General features: G+C 43.5%; 2 protein-coding genes and 1 pseudogene across 29 annotated transcripts in view; 2 read left to right on the top strand and 1 right to left on the bottom strand.

Annotated features, from left to right (window-relative positions):
- EMSY (EMSY transcriptional repressor, BRCA2 interacting) overlaps nt 1-1249 on the bottom strand; it is a 110429-nt gene extending 109180 nt beyond the window's left edge. For all 28 annotated transcript variants that reach the window (XM_055282988.2, XM_055282994.2, XM_055282998.2 and 25 more), the window contains exon 1: nt 1145-1249. The gene's annotated coding sequence lies outside the window, so the exon portion shown is untranslated. The remainder of the gene's footprint in view (nt 1-1144) is intronic.
- Nucleotides 6-4926, top strand: LOC129484648 (uncharacterized). Its single transcript, XM_063642385.1, has 3 exons — nt 6-20; nt 285-1989; nt 4620-4926. The coding sequence occupies exons 1-2, from the start codon at nt 6-8 to the stop codon at nt 1092-1094; spliced, it is 825 nt and encodes a 274-aa protein (XP_063498455.1). The 3' UTR covers nt 1095-1989; nt 4620-4926.
- The window catches only part of LOC129485291 (myosin phosphatase Rho-interacting protein-like), a 37540-nt pseudogene continuing 23225 nt past the window's right edge, over nt 1609-15923 (top strand).

Here is a 15923-nt window from a genome sequence, read left to right as displayed (position 1 = left end):
GGAATATGAATTTTGATCCTGTAGTTATTAAACAACCATTTACCAACAGTTGAGCTGCCAGGAACTTACTTAGAACTGGGAATTTCCTAGTGTAAAAGACAAAAAGACACGGCGCTGGGGGCACGCGCAACACTTGCTTAGCACAGAGTAGAGCCGCTGTAAGTATTTGTTAAATGGGTAAGTGAATGGTTGACGCGCCTGAGCAAAACGAATGAATGAATGAGCTCACTGTCTAGCCTAGAAGTCAAACACCGAACCGAAATAACTGCTATATCCCGTTCCAGGCGCTGGGGCTGCTAACTCCAATTCTGTGTCCCGAGGTGAGCCCCCCTCCCCCTACTTCCCATAGTCCTCTCAGCTCAGAACCAACCCAAGGCAAGAAGAACTGGACTGCGCGCCCCAGCCGGCAGTATGACATAAAGAAAAGGGGTGGGGAAGAGGAAGAAGGGGCAGAGCCAAAGGAATCCGCTCCCTCCACAAGCCAGTCCCCGCCTCCCGACAGGATCTTGGAGGCGGCCGGCGACTGCTCGAACCTAGCACCACGTCACGGCATCCCGGCGCGTCCCAGCCAGGGGACCCCAGAGCGGGGCCGCAACGCATCGGAAACCCGGGCAGTAGTTTCCGGAGCCCGCTCGGGGAACCGGGATCTTGTAGGTTCCTTCCCCACTCAAGTGTCAAGGAGACAAGCCCGCCCCGCCCCCTCTCCAAACACGCACTCCCTAACAGCACCACAACAAGAGCAGCCAGCCCAGGCTCCTCACCCGGGCCTCTCGGCGCCGGTCCCAATGTCAAGTCCACGACCCAAGTCCCTCCGGGCCAGTAGCTGTTGTCAGGGGTCCCGGCCGGCACCCGCGCCTCACTCCCTCCCCAGCGGAGAGGACAACCGAGAGAGAGTAAGCCAGCGGATATCCAGCCAGACGACCTGGACTCACCGGGAGTCTCCCAGAGCTAGACCCCCGGAGTCCCAGCACCAGGCCAGCCAGAGTCCCCCTGAGTCCACCTCGGGGAGCCCCACGATCCCGTTAGGAAACAACGGAGGATGGGGCTGGGAGCCCCAAGCCGGGCTCCGAATGCTTGGCCCGGCGCTCCTCTAGCCTGGCTGGCCTGCCAGCTCTTCCCAGGACCCTGCCTGAGAATCACCCACCTGCCCGGCCTTTCGGGGCTCATCTAAAAGGCTCCTCCGCCAAGACTAGGGGACACCAGGAATTGGGTTTGTTTGCGGTGCCTCTGAAGGGGCAAGATGGCGACAGGTAACAGGGCGCAGGCGCAGCCGCGCGCGGCCAGTCGGGAGGTGTAGTTCCCCTTTCCCGCCTTTCCGAGAACAAACACCAAAAGGCCTCCATTCATCTTGTCCTTCTTTTCCTCCGCGTTATGAAAGAAAAGGACAGACATCGCGGAGGGTGCTGGGAGTTGTGGTCCGAATCAAAACTCCAACCTCTTTCGCTCCAGGTTTGCTGTCGTACGCGCAAGGAAGGCCGGGATTGTAGTTCACTTGGTTTCTCCTGCATACCCTCCTGTCTCTGGCTTCGCGCGCCTCTCCAGGGCTGCCGTCTCCCAGCCAATCGGCTGCGCTCTCTGCTACGTGTGGCGTCACACGTCGCGACCAAGATGGCGCTAGCGGCTGGAGCAGGGGCTTTGCTGCGACCTTTAGGGTAGTGAGGTTAGGGACGATGGGAGAGCAGCTTTGTTCCTGAAGTGCCGTCGAGGATTAGGAAAGAGTTTCTTCGATCGTGAGGGCAATTATTGGCCTCTAGCCCCCCAGACGGCATCTTGAGGAGAGAGAATCCACGCTTCGAGAACTAACATAGTGGACATCGCAGTTGTCCGTAGCGGATTTGCTGGTTACGGAGTTGCAAGTAGAGAAAGGGAAATCCGAGCGTTCTCGAGTTGGGTTTCCTCCACGTGTGAAATGGGAATGGTAGTGATATCTCGTGCTATCTCTGTCAAGGGCAAGAAGGAGAAGGAATTTATTTGAGGCCCTACGACGTGGTAGGTTCACCCTCAGCCTTTGTTCTTATTTCATCTTATTTGTGGAGAAGGTCTTTTCGTTCCTATTTTACAGGTGAGAAAAGGGGCCCAATATATAGTTATTTGCGACCATAAAATAGAAGCCAGTTGCCTGATACTGAAGATTCAATGAAATCTAGTGATTGAGTTCCCTCTTTAAATTTTGTACTTTGGGTAACATCGGATCCGGTAGAAACGCTCGTCAGAAAGAGTTCTTGATATGCATTCTACAATTTCCAGACATAGTTTCCTTCTTGAAAAATTGGGTTAATACTACCCTATAGGGATCTTGTGATGCACCACGTAAACGTTGTAAGTTGTGAACCACTATACAAACGTATGAGACTCTTCATGTTCTTGAGTGGAACTGTAGGTTAGGAAGAGAAGGTAAATAACAGCATTTAAGTTTCCTACTACTATTTGCCCATTAGCTAAAAATACCCTCTGAGGTCTAGGAAAATCACTATTGTTGAAACCCAACCTACACCTTCAGAAAATCGTAAAGTGGGACATATTAATCACCAGGCCCTCCCTCCGCTGTCTCCCTTATCTTCCTATGCATCCAGTTGCTTAAGAACTCTTGGAAAGATAGTAAGTGAAATCTTCATAGAGGATTTTTGTACTTTAACATATAGTATTTGATTTGAGCCTCACAACATTTCAGTGCGACAGGTACGATTAAGGTCTTTCATACTATGAATGAGAAAAACATAGATGTTCCAAGGACTCACCAAATTTCACGGAGCTAGGAATTGGAAGAGAGCTAGGCTTTGTAATCCCAGGTCTTCTGACCTCCAAGTGTCCTTTCCTCTACAATGAATGTCAAAATGACAATGAATGTCTACTCCTCTACAATGGAGTAGAAATTGAAAGACAAGGGGCTTACAAAACTGACTCTGACCTTAAGAAGTAGCATATGAGTGATGAATTATTATAGTCAATCCTTGTGCTTACTAAGTGCCACATACTGGTCTAAGCATTCTACATAGTAATTCAGTCCTTAGAACAACTTTATGAGGTAGAAACTTTTATTATCTCTAATTACAAAGGAGGCAACTAAAGTCTAGGAAAGAAGCAAAATAGCTTGCCTAAAGTCACACATAAGAAAATGGTGGCTCACGCCTGTAATCCCAGCACTTTGGGAGGCCGAGGCAAGTGGATCATTTGAGGTCAGGAGTTGAAGACTAGCCTGGCCAACGTGGTGAAAGCCCACCTCTACTAAAAATACAAAAATTAGCTGGGCGTGGTGGCATGTGCCTGTAATCCCAGCTACTCGGGAGGCTGAGACAGGAGAATTGCTTGAACCAGGGAGGTGGAGGTTGCAGTGAGCCAAGATCGCTCTACTGCATTCCAGCATGGGCAACAGAGCAAGACTCCATCTTAAAAAAAAAAAAAAGGTAGAGCTGGGATTTAAACCTGATTAGGTTGGCTCCAGAGCCTATGCTCTAGACCAGTGGTTCTAAACTTTAATGGTCAATAGGAACCGCTTGAGGATCTTGTTAAAATGCAAATATTGGTAGTATAGGTATCAGGTAAGGCGTGGATCCTATAGTCCTAACAGGCCCCCAGGTGATGTTGATGGTGCTGGTCATTACATACTACAGTTCACATCTTCCCTTTTCTCCTAAACATATTTATTTTGCAGCCAGAAACTACCTTTCCCATGCTGCCTGTGACTGCTTTATAGTCTCAAATGTTCCCAACATGCTCTTCCTTAGGGATTAGACTCAAACTTTTTCCTCAAGAAGCTTATCCTGCCCCTGTCTTTCCCTCTAGGATAAGACAGACATTCCTGCCTCTGCTCCCCCACCACTTTGTGTACACCTTGTTACAGAGCTCAGAACACTGAATTATGGCCATTTATTTGAAAATCTTCCTGGCTGGGCGTGGTGGCTCATGCCTATATTCCCAGTACTTTGGGAGGCCGAGGTGGGCTGATCACTTGAGGTCAGGAGTTCAAGACCAGCTTGGCCAACATGGTGAAATCCCGTCTATACTAAAAATAGAAAAATTAGCCAATCATGGTGGTGTGCATCTGTAGTCCTAGCTACTCTATTCGGGAGGCTGAGGCAGGAGAATCGCTTGAACCCAGGAGGTGGAGGTTGCAGTGAGCCGAGATTGCACCACTGCACTCCAGCCTGGGCGACAGAGCAAGACCCTGTCTCAAAAAAAAAGAAAAGAAAATCTTCCTGACTGGACAACGAACTCTTTGAGGAGAGGAACCAATCAGGTCTGTGTACTGTAGAGCCTAGCATATAATAAGAATAATAGCTAATACTTACATAGGACTTTCTGTATTCCAGATCACATTATACACATTAACTTGTTTAATCCCTACTATAACCTTACAGATACACTTTTATCCCCATTTTATGAATGAAGAAACTGAGGCATAGAGAGGTTAAATAGCTGGCCCAAGGTAACAAGCTTGTAAGTAACAGAGCCATGATTTTAAATAAAAGCACTTTGGCTCCAGGAAATGTGTGGTAAATAAAATGAGAGCCACTCTACACTCAACCAAAGAAGAAAAACTGAGACTTACTATCCTATTAGACATGATTATAACTACCTCTAGTCTGGGAAAATACACAGAAATCTGTTCCCCTGGCCAGGTGCGGTGGCTCACACCTGTAATCCCAACACTTTGGGAGGCCGAGGCGGGCGGATCATCTGAGATCGAGAATTCGAGACCAGCCTGACCAACATGGAGAAACCCTATCTCTACTAAAAGTACAAAATTAGCTGGGCATGGTGGCACATGCCTGTAATCCCAGCTGCTCGGGAGGCTGAGGCAGGAGAATAGCTTGAGCCCAGGTGGCGGAGGTTGTGGTGAGACGAGATCGCGCCATTGCACAGCCTGGGCAACAAGAGCGAAACTCCATCTCAAAAAAATAAATAAAATTTTTTTTTAAAAAGAAATCTGTTCCCCTTTGCTGGATTTACTTTTTTTCCTTTCTATCCTGGACCCCATGGTTATTTATTTCAAATTCAGTCTCAATCAGTACTTTCAAGTTTATTCAACCATCTCTGTCCTTCCATCGACCCTGAAATAGTCCTCAACCTGTGATCAGTTTCCCATCTTTCCTCATGTTTGATATAGCTGTTAGTTAACTCTTAGTGCATAAGAAAAATTATCCCAAACTTTAGTGACTTAAAACAAGAATAATTTTTAAAAATTTTATACAGTTTTTGCATTTTCTATTGGAATCAAGAGTGGCTTAGCTGGGTGGTTCTGGCTTGGGGTCTCCCAAGCAGTTGCAGCTATCTGAAGGCTGACTGGGGCTGGAGGATCAGCTTCCAAGGTACCTCACTCATATTGGTTGGAAAGTCAGCAAGGAAAGAGGCCTCAGTTTCTCACTATGTAGACCTCCCTATAAGGCTGCTTGAGCATCTTTGGGATATAGTAACTGGATTGCCCCAGAGCAAGTGATCCAAGAGTGTTACAGAAGCTATAATGTTGCAATATGTATACAGAGAGATTTAGATATAAAATCAGATTTTATATATGTTTATATAAATATATATAAAACTCACGTACTCTGAAGGTGAATTTGTACAAAGCAGTAAAGCTAGAACAACTGGTGGGAATAAGTTGAAATAATACTGCGTAGTGTTTATTACAGACCCATTATGAAAAGAACACCTTGCTTATCTTATTTAAACCTTACAACATTCCTATGACTTGGTAATTATTGTTCCATTTTACAGTTGAGGAAACCAAGCCCTAGAGAAAAATCATTTGTCCAAATTCAAATATCACCAGAAGACTCTTCCCCGAATACACAGGTGTTAAGGAGGTCTGGTTATTTGTGATTCCATAACCATTGCTGTGGCCTAAATTATCTGTTTTGCTCATGAATCTCCAATTTGGGTGGGACTTAGTGGGGACAATTAATCTCTACTCCTCTTGACATCAGCAAGGGAAATTTGAAGACTGAGGTCTGGAATCTTATGAGGGCTCGTTCATTCATAAGACCAGCAGTTGACATTGGCTGTTGTCTGGAATCAGTCACAGACCTACCCAGGTTCAAGGAAAGGGGAAATAGATTTTATCTCTTGATAGAAGCGTAGTAGCATCCTGGAACACCAGAATATTACTGTGCTCATTTTTAGAAATATCAACTGCCATAGTCTATCTTCTGTCCACAACAGTTCATATTCCTCCCACATGCAAATGCACTCATTCCTACCACCCAAAGTCTTTCCATTTTGGCAACATGCTTAGACTTGAGATCCAGGATCTTGTCACCTAAATCAAGTCCATATATGGGTTAGGTTTCTTAGGTGCAGTTGCTTTCAAAGTAAAGACTCGGCAACTAAAGAGACAAGTTACCTTTTCCCCACACATCCAACATACAATGGTGGGACAGGCATGCAAAAACCACTGTAGACCTTAATCAGAAAGGGGAATAAAGGAGGCATGCCAGGGCCACTGGTTCATAACAGCTCTGATGCTAGTTCCTTGATCAGGAATGATCTCTAGGAATGATTCTCTACAGCTCTTGACTCTACCCTCAAGCCTGTAGGTTCCGCTGTCAGAGGCATTAATGATCTCTAGGAATGATTCTCTACAGCTCCTGACTCTACCCTCAAGCCTGTAGGTTCCACTCTCAGAGGCATTAATGATCTCTAGGAATGATTCTCTACAGCTCTTGACTACCCTCAAGCCTCTAGGTTCCGCTCTCAGAGGCATTAATGATCTCTAGGAATGATTCTCTACAGCTCTTGACTCTACCCTCAAGCCTCTAGGTTCTGCTTTCAGAGGCTTTCTTTATTTTCCATAAAATATAGCCAGTGTTTGAGAGCAATTATTTATTTATTTATCTATTTATTTGTTTATTAAGATGGAGTCTAACTCTGTCGCCCAGGCTGGAGTGCAGTAGCACGATCTCGGCTCACTGCAGCCTCCGCCTTCGAGGTTCAAGCGATTCTCCTGCCTCAGCCTCCCAAGTAGTTGGGACTACAGGCATGCGCCACCATGCCCTGCTAATTGTTGTATTTTTAGTAGAGATGGGGTTTCACCATGTTGGCCAAGCTGGTCTCGAACTCCTGACTTTGTGATCCACCCGCCTCAGCCTCCCAAAGTGCTGGGAGTACAGGCTTGAGCCACCACGCCCGGCCATGTCATTATATCTTTTTTAGATGGATGAATATTAAATTTATGTATTTATTATTTTTTTTTAGATGGAGTCTCGCTCTTGTCGCCCAGACTGGAGTGCAATGGCATGATCTCAGTTCACTGCAACCTCCGCCTCCCAGGTTCGAGCAATTACCCTGCCTCAGCCTCCCAAGTAGCTGGGATTACAGGCACATGCCCCCTCATCCGGTTAATTTTTGTATTTTTACTAGAGACGGGGTTTCACCATGTTGGTCAGGCTGGTCCTGAACTCCTGGCCTCAGGTGATCCACCCGCCTTGGCCTCCCAAAGTACTGGGATTACAGGCATGAGTCACTGTGCCCAGCCATGTCATGATACCTTTTTTAGATGGATGAATATTAAATTTAAAAAACAAAATGATCCGTGTGCATAGAAGGAACTAAAGGGGAAAAAGATCAATCTGAAAACAAACTATATAGAACAGCATACCAGCTTCATACTAACATGGTAAAAGCAGAGGCTTTGGGTAACCAAAAAGTATGCTTTTTAAGCATGAGAATAATTCTAAAGGCTAGCTATATTTTTTCTTCCTTCTAAAAATAATCTCAGTTAAAGAATTTACGTATAAAGTTCATTTATCATCACTCACTGTGGGTGAAGCTCTGTCAGGCTCTGGAGAAACAAATTACTAAACATGATCAACTGCCCTTCACATACTCATAATCTAGTGGGGGAGACAGACACATACACAGATAATTGCCATACAATATAGTGTTCATGGTATTAGCAAGTTTTTTTTTTGTTTGTTTTTGTTTTTAGTTTCACTCTTGTCACCCAGGCTGGAGTGCAACTGGCGTGATCCCGGCTCACTGCAACCTCTGCCTCCTGAGTTCAAGTGATACTCCTTCCTCAGCCTCCCGAGTAGCTAGGATTACAGGCGCGTGCCACCACGCCTAGCAAATTTTTGTATTTTTAGTAGAGATGGGGTTTCACCATGTTGGCCAGGCTGGTCTTCCAACTCCTGACCTCAGGTGATCCACCCTCCTCCGCCTCCCAAAGTGCTGGGATTACAGGCGTGAGCCACCACACCTAGCTGGTATAAGCAAGTTTTAAGAAAAGAGTTCCTGTAATCCCAGCACTTTGGGAGGCCGAAGCGGGCGGATCACGAGGTCAGGAGATCCTGGCTAACACGGTGAAACCCCGTCTCTACTAAAAATACAAAAAACTAGCCAAGTGTGGTGGCGGGCGCCTGTAGTTCCAGCTACTCGGGAGGCTGAGGCAGGAAAATGGCCTGAACCTGGGAGGCAGAGCTTGCAGTGAGTGGAGATCTCGCCACTGCACTCCAGCCTGGGTGACAGAGTGAGACTCCGTCTCAAAAAAAAAAAGAAGAAGAAAAAAAGAAAAGAGTTAAGGAGCCATTAATTCTTCCTAGGAGCTAGTAAGGAAAAGTCACCAAGAAGACATTCAAGTAGGGCCTTAAAAGACAGAAGTTCAACAGACAAAGGAAGAAAGGCTATTCAAATCTGAGAAAGAAATAGCAATGGCCAACTCACAGGCATAAACATAAGAATTTTGGGAAATGCATACATTTCAGTTTAGCTAGGTGGGGGTTTGGGGGTGGCCTCATTACCACTGGTTGGAGGTAAAAGTCCCAACTCTCCACTTGGCCTTGTCTGACACCATCCCACCTGAGAAGGGAAGGGCACCTCTTTGCCACCAGGTACAGGTGAAATTCCATGTTTTACATGTGGTGGGCTGACAAGGGTGAGGGGCAAGTATTAGGAGAGGGCCTTGTTACTGTCCATTGAGGATGAAAGTCTAAGCTTCCCCCTCTGTCTTCTCTGACATGAACCCAGAAATGGAGAAAGGAATTTGGGTGGTCTCATTAGAACCTGGCCTTTGCTGGTGGGGGTGGGGGTTGGGTTGTAGTTTTTTTCCCGTGGTACTTATCTGGAGTAGAGACATTATCATCTAAAAATGTTCTGTCTTGCAAAGCTGCTCCTTTCCCAGTCCTTTGACTAGACAGAGCAGGCTTTTCTTAGGGCTTTAAAAAAAAAATGCTGTGCCCATTGGCATTTCTGAGTTGCCAGCTTCTCCAGTACCCAATCTGGGATATATAAAAGAAAACCCAGGGAACTCATTACTGTGTATTCCTTGGGTCCCAGATCCTTAGGTGGTCTGCCTTCTTGTCACCTTTCAGATTCTTCTTACATCTGTTTTATGTATAATGTTTTACATATAGTGTCCAGGGTTTTTAGCTGTACCTAACTGAAGGAATAGGGAAAAGTAAATATACTCTTTCTATAAGTGGTAGTCTGAGGTCAAATGATTTGTTACAAAGCTGCCAAGGCAATGCTCTGTGAAAGCCACCATTAAAAGAATGCAACAGTGGGCAACAGACTGGGAGAAAAATACTTGCAGAACACTTATCAGACATAAGACTCGTATCTAAGTAAGAAAACAACCCCATTTAAAAATAGGCAAAAGACTCTTCACCAAAGAGGATATACAGATGGCAATAAGCACAAGAAAACACACTGAACACGATTCGCCATAAGAGAAATGCAAAGTAAAATGACAATGTCAGAGCTGGGTGCAGAGGCTGCCTCCAGATGCTGAGACAGGAGAATCACTGGAGCCCAGGATTTCAAGGCTGTAGTGTGCCATGCTTGTGCCTGTGAATAGCCACTGCACTCCACCCTGGGCAATATGGTGAGACCCCATCTCTTAAATCAAATAAAATCATGATACAATAGCACTACCCACCTAATAGAATGGCTGAAATAAAATACATTGACAACACCAACTCCTGGTGAGGATGCAGAGCAACTGGAACTCTCATACATGACTGATAGAATGCAAAATAGTATGGCCACTCTAGAAAGCAGTTTGGCATTTTCTTGTAAACTTTCAAACAGTTACCATATGACTCAGCGATAACGTTCATACACATTTTGCCTAGAGAAATGAAAAATTTCACATGAAAACATACATGAGTGTTCAGAACAGTTCTGTTCATATTCACCAAAAACTGGAAATAACGAAATGTCTTTCAGTGGGTGAATAAGCAAACTGTGGTACATTTATACAATGGAATACTACTGAGCAATAAAAAATAGGTAAGATACACACAAGAAGTTGGGTGAATCTCAAAGGCATTATTCTGAGTAAAAGAAGCCAATATCCAAAGGTTACATACTATACGATTCCATTTACATGACATTCTCCAAAAGGTACAAATATCACAACAGCATACAGATCAATGGCTGCCAAGGGTTTGGAGTTGGGGGAGGGTGATGGAACTGCTCTGTATTTTGATTGTAGTGGTAGTTACAAAAACTTTGTTAAAATTTATAGAACTGCCGGGCACAGTGGCTCACTCCTGTAGTCACAACACTTTGAGATGCCGAGTCGGGAGGATCACGAGGTCAGGAGTTTGAGACCAGCCTGGCCAACATAGCGAAACCCCACCTCTACTAAAAATACAAAAAAATAGCCAGGCGTTGTGGTGAGCAGCTGTGATCCCAGCAACTCGGGAGGCTGAGGCAGGAGAATGGCATGAACCTGGGAGGTGGAGCTTGCAGTGAGCCGAGATCACGCCACTGCACTCCAGCTTGGGCGACAGTGAGACTCCATCTCAAAAAAAAAAAAAAATTCTATATCATAAAAAGTATGTGATGCTGTATGTAATATTTTAGAATTTATTTACTGTTTTTATTTATATTGCTAAGAGTCATCTATATTGTCGCGTGTTGCTGTGGTTCATTTATTTTAACTGTTGTTTTTCCATTGTGTGAATTTATCCATTTTTTCACCCATTCTCCTGTTGATGAACATTTTATTGTTTTTGTTCATGTGAACAGTTTGCTCTGAATATTCTTGTTCATGCCACCTATTGAAATTATGAATTTCTCTAAGTCATTTGAACCCAAGAGTGAAATTGTTGGGTCAACTTTTCTCCTAAAGTTAAATATTCATGTGTTCTACTTTGGGAGAAAATGCCAGGCCATTTGCAAACGTTAGACATAATATTTGATACTGTGAGAATGAGAATAAGAGTGTAAAAGTGGAAGCATGGAGATCAATCTTTGGGATGCTCCCACTGCACTCTGCTCTTTATCCAAGAGACTTTGCCAAATTCCCTCTTTTTTAGAAGCCTCCCCTCCTCCCACACCAGCCACAATCAGTTTTCCTCCTGTAGGTTCCCAAGGCACCTGTTTCATGCCATACTTTAGGTAACTATCAGACCGTATTGAGATAATAATTCCTTCTAGCAGGTAGGAAGCTTCTAGAAGGCATAGGCCAAGATTCTTTGTATTCTCCATGCCTAGGACCTAGATGGGCACAATAAATAATTCAGTAAATGAATGTTCTTCCTCAAATCTATACCCCCACTTTCCCAGTATCAGATAATGAATGAAATTTATTCTTTCTTTAATAATATAGAATATAATTGCTTGTTTCCATGGTAGTTGCCGATGCCAAAGCTCCTTGAAGGAAGGAACTACACCCCTTTTTTATTATATCCAACCTTTAATATAGTGCTTGGCAAATTGTAGATGCTTGAAAAGTGTATTGAATATGTTTAATAAATTGAAACTTGCAGCATTTTAAGAGTGTTTATTCACAGCCTGGGCAACATAGTGAGACTCCATCTCTACAAAAACATTTTTTAAAAATTAGCCAGCTGTGGTGGCACGTATCCATAGTCCTAGCTACTTGGGACTGAGGCAGGAGGATTGCTTCAGCCAAGGAATTTGAGGTTACAGTGAGCCATGATCATGCCACTGCACTCCAGCCTAGGTGACAAAGTGAGACCCTGTCTCAAAAAAAAAAAAAAAAGTGTTTATTCTGAATGTCGGTTACCATGGTCCAATGCTGGAGATAAAATGTAGAAGATTTAGCTACTGATAAATATGCCCTGATGACCGTAGAACATATCCATGCATGTGGCTTAAAAAACAAAAATAAAACAATTCCTGGATATCAAAGGGTGAGATTTCATTTATATTATATAAAGTTCAAGAGCAGTTGAAAATAATCTATAGTGATGGAGGTCTGAATAGTAAATACCTTTGGGGAGCGACCAATAGAACACGTGGGAGCCTACTAGGATGCTATCAGTCTTCTATATTTTGATCTGGGTAGGGGCTATATGTATAGATATTGCATATGTAAAAGTTTATTAGGCTGTACATAAATGATTTATGTGCTTTATATAGATTGTATCTCAATAAAATAAAAAGCACTATAATGGTGGATTCGTGGCATTATACATTTGTCATAACCCATAGAATGGACAACACCAAGAGTGAACCCTGGTGTAAATGATGGGCTTTCAGTGACTGATGCTATGTCAGTGTAAGTTTATTGATTGTAGCAAGCACACCGCTTTGGTGCAGGATGATAGTGAGGGAGGTTGTGCATGTATGGGGATGGGATATACACAACATCCTCAATTTTGCTGTGAACTTAAAATTTCTCTAAAAAATAAAGTTGACTAATTTTTTAAAAAGTGAAAATTAAAACAGGGCAGGCATGGTGGCTCATGTCTGTAATCCCAGCAGTTTGGGAGGCTGAGGCAGGAGGATCACCTGAGCCCAGGAATCTGAGACCAGCCTAGGCAACATGACAAAACCCTGTCTCTACAAAAAAAAAAAAAATATATATATATATATATATATATATTAAAAATTATCCAAGTTTGGTGGCATGCACCCATGGTCCCAGCTACTTAGGAAGCTGAAGCAGAAGGATCACTTGAGCCCAGGAGGTGAAGGCTGAAATGAGACATCCTTGTTTATGCCACTGCACTCCAGCCTCAAAAAAAAAAAAAAAAAAAGAGAAAAGAAAACAAAAAGCCCACCTATACCAATTAGGCTTTGTTTTTCTTTTGGTGACAAACATGAACGAATGAATGAAATGGCTCAAGAAACAATGGATTAGTTGGACATGGTGATGCGCTAGTCCTAGCTACTCAGGAGGCTACAGCAGTAGGATGGCTTGAGCCCAGGAATTTGAGCTTACAGTGAGCTATGTTGTGTTTGGATGACAGAGTGAGACCCTGTCTCTTAAAAAAAAAAAAAAAGTTTGTTGTTCACTAACTGAAAAGTTCTGGGGTAGTTTTGGCTTCAGGCATTACTGAATCTAGGGATTCAAACAGAGCCAATCTTAGTATCTCCTCATCTCTGAGCTCTGCCATCTGTGTTCACTTCATACTCAGGTTCCATCTGTTGGTTCCCAGCAGCCCCAGGTTTACATCATCCACCCTGCTTACAGCCTCAGCAGAAAAGAGCACCTGCCATCTCATGAACAATCTTACCAAAATTTCCTTGCTCTGTTGCTATGGGCTCTATCTGGGTCACATGCCCATCCCTGAACTGTAGACAGGGGCATGTAATGCCCTGATTTGCCAGGTCTGAACCACATGTTACTCTGGGGAGAGAGGAAGCAATGTGGGTAAAGTCAGTTATTCCCAAAAAACATGGAGTGAGTGCGAAGGTGGGCTTGGTTGCCCTTAGGAAAATTGGGGTACTGCTGTCAGAGGAAGGTGAAAGAATGCTGCAGAGCAAAATCACAGTCGCTCGCTGAAATACACCATGGAAATATGTAATAAGAGTCGCTCAAATGTTCATACCCTTCTATGGGGCTCAGAATACACTACCCCAAAATATGGCATCTTGGCATATTGAATATTTAAGCTAAAGGAGTTTGAGAAAATGACTGATGCAGGAAGATCTCTCTGACCTCCTCCCACCCTTATACCCAAAGCAGGTCTTAGGAACCTCTTAGCACTTAGGAGAGGTGCTATCCCTAACATCCTTTTCTCCAAGATAGAGAGGCACCAAGAAGAATCTGAGCAAACAGGCCTTGCTAAGTTTCCCCCAGCTTATTAACCTTAGCTTATACCCACTTTGTCCTATCATATTTTTCCATGACTTTCCACTCTTCATCAAACCTCCCATGTAAATGCTTAGGTTTAGCAATTTATTTGGGTCTTTATTTCCTTATGATGATTCCTATATCATGTAAAATTTACATTAAATAGATTTGAATGCTTTTCTTTTGTTAATCTGTCTTTTATTACCAGGACTTCAGAACTTAGAAGGGTAGAAGGAAAAGATATTTTTCCTCTGCTGCACCTTTGACATAGGATTCCTATTTGTGGGAATAATCCAAAAGATGGAAAGAATTATATTTACAGGGATTTGAATTTCAATGCTATCAAAAACTTGAAGACAACCTAATTATCTTGCAATAGAAGAGTATTTACCTATCCCAAGCATCTACTCAGTATGGAGTCATTTTAAATGAACGTTACAAATAATTGACATCAAGGAATATGCTTATAATAAGTGGAAAAGCATATGCATGTGAATATAAAAACAAAATGGAAGAGGCCCAGCGCAGTGGCTCACGCCTGTAATCCCAACACTTTGGGAGGCCAAGGCAGGTGGATCACGAGGTGAGGAGTTCGAGACCAGGCTGACCAATATGGTGAAACCCTGTCTCTACTAAAAATACAAAAATTAGGTGGGCGTGGTGGCATGTGCCTGTAATCCCAGCTACTCAGGAGGCTGAGGCAGAAGAATCGCTTGAACTGGGGAGGCAGAGGTTACAGTGAGCTGAGATCGTGCCACTGCACTCCAGCCTTGGCAACAGAGCAAGACTCCGTCTCAAAAAAAAAAAAAGAAGAAAACATGTCCAAACATGTCCAAACATTAGCATATTAGGGTAGTGGAGCTATGGATTATTCTTTTTTCTTTTCTCTATTTCCAAGTTTCCTTTTAGGTATTTATATTATCATTATAATGTCATAATATATTGTGTAAAACTCTATCTTATTAAGAATATTTCATTCTCCTAAATTTGGAGTGGAGCCAAAATAAAGAAACTGTGACATCAGTCAACTAATGATTCTGGCTAAGGATATAGAAATTCAGAGCTAGAAGAAACCTCAGAGATAATCCACTTTAACTGCCTCCTCTTATATAAGAGAAGTCTGAGACCTAGAAAGGTGAAGCAATTTGTTCTAAGTCATACAGGAACCAGGAAGCAGGTCTCCTGATTTTCAGGCTAATATTTCTTCCACTGATTGAGGCAGTCAATTAAGTTTTAGAATTTTGTGAGATTGCTTTCCTGAAAACACATCCTCAAGTTCAAGTTGATATCCATTCTTTCATCACTAATTCAGATTAAACCAGCTATTATTGCTTTTGTTGGGAAAGTGATGTTTTACAAATAATATTTAAAACTAATATCATGGCCATTTAGGTCCTTCTCCTTCACATCCTTGCTTTCTTTCTTTCTTTATAAGCAATTTACTGAATAAATGCAGAGGAAGTCCAATTTACTTTCATCCTTTCTTTATAAGCAATTTACTGAATAAATGCAGAGGAAGTCCAGATCTGGCTAAATTAAGTGGACCAATGTAAAGTCTCTTCACTTTTCAGCTTCCTCATTTATTCAAAGAATGAGCACCAGGCCCCATTCCATGCCAGGCCCTGGAGATATGAAGATGAATAAGGACGAAACTTTAGGCCAGGCAAGGTGGCTCACACCTGTAATCCCAACACTTTGGCTGACTGAGACAGGAGGATTGCTTGAGCTCAAGAGTTCCAAGACCAGCCTGGGCAACACAGTGAGACACTGTCTCTACAAAAAAATCAAAAATCGAGGCTGGGCGCAGCGGCTCACGCCTGTAATTCCAGCACTTTGAGAGGCCAAGGCGGGTAGATCACCTGAGGTCAGGAGTTTGAGACCAGCCTGGCCAACATGGTGAAACCCCATCTCTACCAATAATAAAAAAAATTAGCTG

Source organism: Symphalangus syndactylus, chromosome 6 (assembly GCF_028878055.3).
Source record: "Symphalangus syndactylus isolate Jambi chromosome 6, NHGRI_mSymSyn1-v2.1_pri, whole genome shotgun sequence".
Taxonomy (NCBI): domain Eukaryota; kingdom Metazoa; phylum Chordata; class Mammalia; order Primates; family Hylobatidae; genus Symphalangus; species Symphalangus syndactylus.
Note: the sequence above shows the minus strand (reverse complement) of the source record. Positions and strands in the feature narration are given on the sequence as shown.